We start from the raw sequence: 4,603 nt of genomic DNA, 5'->3' as shown, positions 1-4,603 counted from the left end.
ATTCGACGTCTCAAATTCATGAAGCGGCCGTTAATAACTCATAATTAATTACCAATTAATTATTCATTCCTGGATGCAAAAACTAAATGCACTCATGACATATGCCTTAGCGCCGGCGGAGGAGGAGGAGCTCATATGTACCACTTCTCTTCTCAATCTCCAATAGCATGTATTGTAGAAGTGAAACCCATATAATTGGGCCTCCAGTCTCCTCACTCATTAGGTATGACTAAACTTCGCACCACCTAGTCATGACATCCACATGGACCTTTAAAGATTTTCTAAAAAAAAATATGGGCTTAAAATCCATATATTTCTCAACGTTGTCATCCACCTAATGTTCAGGCACATGCACACCTAAGTTTTCGAACATACGCTGCGGCACACCTATGAATTAGACTTATACTTTGTAAGTTGCATATATCTGTGGAGGACTTTGCTTTGGGAACATCACTCTAGATTTATTATGAAGATTGGTAAGGAGTAGAAAACGCCCAAACATAAAAAGAATTCAATCGAGGGTCCTCCATCATTGACATGCCACTCTTGTAGGTCCTATATTGGAGTCTTCGTGCATGTGCCCCAAAAGACCAACATCCGAGAGCCGTGGTTGTCACAATTTAATCCTTGACTGAATCTGAAGCACCCGATATGCATCGAATCTCGACATTGCACACACATGATGACAAATGCTAACATCGCTTCCCCATGGAGACGGAATGAATCTACATTGGAGTTCCATCGACTCCGGCCTGATGAACGAACTTGAGGACGATAGAAGCCCTTAAGATCAGCTCGAAGATAAAGCGTTGTCATTCATATGAATACTACTCTTAAGAGGAAAAAAAGACTAAACTAAACTACTAGTCAGAGCCGGGGCACCGGAATCACTGTCCAGTGGTTCGTCGGCGAAACTTGAAGGGTATGAGTGCCATAGTCTCCGCAGTTAAAAGCGACATCCTAGTAAAGTGTCTTATTTAAAAAAATTGACAATAACTTTCGATCCACAATCTCCATAGAGGACTGACCAAATAAACAACCCCACTTAGCACATGGCCTATGTGTAAGCTATCTAAAATTCACTGTTTTGACCCTTTTTCTTAACTTAAGCATGATTTGACCCTATGTGCAAAAGTTTTTCGGATTTGATCCTTTTTCTATCATCATTGTCTTTGGTGGTAGGATAGCACATCCTACCGTCAAGACCTTTTGCGGTAGGACTTACCTACACTGTCACGCCCTATTGGTGTGAAAACCACCTTACCTCCATGGTCTTTGGCGGTAGGGACATGCATGCAATTATGATGGGGTCACACATGCAATAGAACTGTTGTTTTATGCGGAAAGGACCCTATGATGGTAGGGTAACACATCCTACCACCATAGACCATGGCGGTAGGGTTTTTTAGCATAAAATGGACGTGACGAAGCAGGTATGTCCTACCGCCAAAGGCCTTGGCGGTAGGATTTGTTGCCCTACCACCATAGACAGTGGTAATAGAAAAAGGATCAGATCTGAAATAATTTTTCACATAGGATCAGATCGTGCTAAACTAACGGAAAATGGTCAAAGCAGTGAATTTGGCCATAAAAAACACAAGTGCAGAGTGGTGCTACTAGTCCTTCCAATCACAGATAGTTAGCCCAAAATTGTGTACGATATAAAAGCATCACACACGGTACGAAATTAGCCGTGCGTCCAAAATGGAAACGTAGCATGCCTATAAAAGAACCGATAGGACAGCTATCAAGTTATCAACTGCACTCGCACAGTTCAAGATAGCCATGGATCTAGGTGCTATTGCAACTCCGCAGTCACTATGGCTCGTCCTTCTCTTCCTCATCATCGTGTACCTCGCGACGTCGAGTTCTAGAGCAGAGAAGCTGTACAGCAAGCTCCCATCGCCTCCATTCAAGCTCCCCTTGATCGGGCACCTCCACCTCGTCGGGTCCCTACCCCACGTCGCCCTCCGCGACCTGGCAACGAAGCACGGCCCCGACGTGATGCTCATCCGCCTCGGCGTCGTCCCCACGCTCGTCGTCTCGTCGCCTCGCGCTGCCAAGGCCGTCCTGCGCACCTACGACCACCTCTTCGCGTCCCGGCCGCACTCCCCCGTGGGCGACATCCTCTTCAGTGGCTCCACCAACATAGCCTTCGCCCCCTACGGCGACTACTGGCGCCAGTTAAGGAAAATCGTCACCACCCACCTCCTCAGCGCTAGGAAGGTCCGCTCCAACCGCGCTGCCCGTGAGACAGAGTTGCGGCTCGTCCTGGCCAGGGTAAAGGCCGCGACAGCCGCGAGCTCGGCGGTGGATGTCAGCGAGGTCTTCAGCTACTTCGCCAACGACGTGATATGCCAGGCCGTGCTTGGCAGGCTGCCCCGAGAGGCGGGCCGGAACAAGATGTTCCGGGAGCTGCTGGAGATTAACTCCAAGCTCCTAGGTGGGTTTATACTCACCGACTTCTTCCCCAGCCTTGCAAGGCTGGACATGGCGTCCGGCAAGGCGGTGAAACAGAAGAAAATATGGGACGACCTGCTGGACGACCTCATCGACAAGCACGCGAGCAAGACGGTGATGGACGAGGACGAGCAAGACTTTATCGACGTCTTGCTCTCCGTTCAACAAGAGTACGGCTTGACCAAAGATAACATCAAGGCAATACTCATGGTATGCACTATGCAGATCGATCGAGTTCCACTTCCATTATTAATTCGCACAAGTTTTCTATTTATAATTTTACTCAAATTTCTGACTGATATTTTATGTACGAACTAATCGATGCAGGACATGTTTGAAGCTGGGACCGACACAACGTACGTATCGCTTGACTACGCCATGGCTGAGTTGATGCGGAACCCACGCGTGATGACCAAGCTGCAAGCCGAGGTGAGGAGCAGCGTGACCAAGGGCAAAGAAATGGTCACCGAGGAAGACCTTGCAAGCATGAGCTACCTCAAGGCCGTGATGAAAGAGGCCATGCGGCTGCACCCGTCCGGGGCTCTCTTGATACCCCACCTCTCCGTAGCCGACTGCGATGTAGAGGGCTACACCATACCCTCCGGGACGCGCTTAATGGTCAACGCGTGGGCTCTAGGCAGGGACCCCACCTGCTGGGACAATGCGGAGGAGTTCGTGCCCGAGCGGTTCTTGGAAGGAGCCATGGATGCTGCTTGCGACTTCCAGGGGAACGACTTCCGTTTCTTGCCGTTTGGGTCTGGCCGAAGGATATGCCCAGGCATAACCTTCGCCGCCGTCACATTCGAGATCATTCTTGCCAACCTCATCTACCACTTCAACTGGGAGCTGCCGGAGGGATCCCCGGGCGTCGATATGACGGAGGAATACGGGATCGATGTGCATCGGAAGGTGAAGCTGCTTCTTGTCCCACGCATGGTCTAGATTGGTTTTCAATGATCCATATCCTCGTGCCAGTAGTCTATCTACAATGATTAAGTCAGGGCTTTTGCCATTGATCAGTCACCAGTTTCTTTTTTCAGTCCATTTTTTAAGCAGTTTCATGAGAGAGCCACCGGTGGTTAATGAAAGGAAGCAGGATTGCTGATTTTGGCCCAATCTTTATATACGTGCGTCAATGTGTACCTATGCATGTGCGTGCGCAGCTATATTTTAGCATCGTCTTCACTGCTTTCTAGTGAAAGAGAAATATTCGTCATCACATTGATTTTTACCTTTTATTTTATGATTGATTCGAGAGAAAATTGTAATTTTCCATTAGTGAATTCTAAATTACAGTTTAATATTTTTTAGAACGAAGGCTCAAGGAGAGCCCGGCTTTGAATTAACAAAGCCATCAACCGGCCAGGATTACAACCACTGCAATACAAACTCGAACAAACAAAAAACAAAACACGGCAAGATATAAGGGTGCTGGAAGGCAACTCTCAAAACCTCACACACTACAACTAGGAGATAGCACATGATAAGCATAAGTTGAAGCACGCAGAGGCCCTCGTCCACCCAAGGCTCACCAGGGAAGAAGAAATGGGGCTCCGGGAAGCGCCCGCTGTCGAGGATAGGCTATGACAACACCAAACCAACATCACCATCCATTCCCACTGTCGAAAGAGGCCCCTGCCTCCTCGCCTGGCTCGAAAGGCGCCGAACCGTCGACATATGGGTTGCTCACCCTAGAACATGGATGGAAGGATGCAACCAGAAGGAGTAGGAACAGAGCACACCCTACATGACTAAGAAACTTCACCAGAAACACCGCATCGCCGCTGCCCACTGACGATCCTTCGGAGAGTAGAAAGATGCCGATCAGACAACAACAGGGTGTCCAGGGAGGACGGAGCAACGAGGAGGCAGGGCCAAGGCCGAGGAATGATGCTCCGACACTCACAACTTGCACTACTGTAGCCGCCGGAGGAGGGGAACCCGATCCCCTCCTGGCCAGAGGCCGCCGGACCAAGCTGTCACCAGTTGCACAGAGAGCACCAGAAGAAACCCGAACACTGCCGGACCTGCCAAGCTGCCGCCGCCACCACTTGGGGCACACAGTCGCCGCCGCCCGACAACCACCACACCGTAGTGCCCACAATCCAAAAAGCATCCAAGGCGACGACTTCAAGAAGCAAAC

General features: G+C 49.5%; 1 protein-coding gene across 1 annotated transcript; it reads left to right on the top strand.

The window, feature by feature from the left end:
- Nucleotides 1-1,723: 1,723 nt before the first annotated feature.
- On the top strand, nt 1,724-3,705 carry LOC125542573 (indole-2-monooxygenase-like). The gene is made up of 2 exons (XM_048705683.1): nt 1,724-2,670; nt 2,788-3,705. Exons 1-2 carry the CDS (start codon nt 1,786-1,788, stop codon nt 3,400-3,402), a joined length of 1,500 nt encoding a protein of 499 aa, XP_048561640.1. The 5' UTR covers nt 1,724-1,785; the 3' UTR covers nt 3,403-3,705.
- The last annotated feature ends 898 nt before the right edge of the window (nt 3,706-4,603 follow it).

The sequence above is a fragment of the Triticum urartu genome, chromosome 1, assembly GCF_003073215.2.
Source record: "Triticum urartu cultivar G1812 chromosome 1, Tu2.1, whole genome shotgun sequence".
NCBI lineage: Eukaryota > Viridiplantae > Streptophyta > Magnoliopsida > Poales > Poaceae > Triticum > Triticum urartu.
This window is presented reverse-complemented; position numbering and strand designations above follow the sequence as displayed.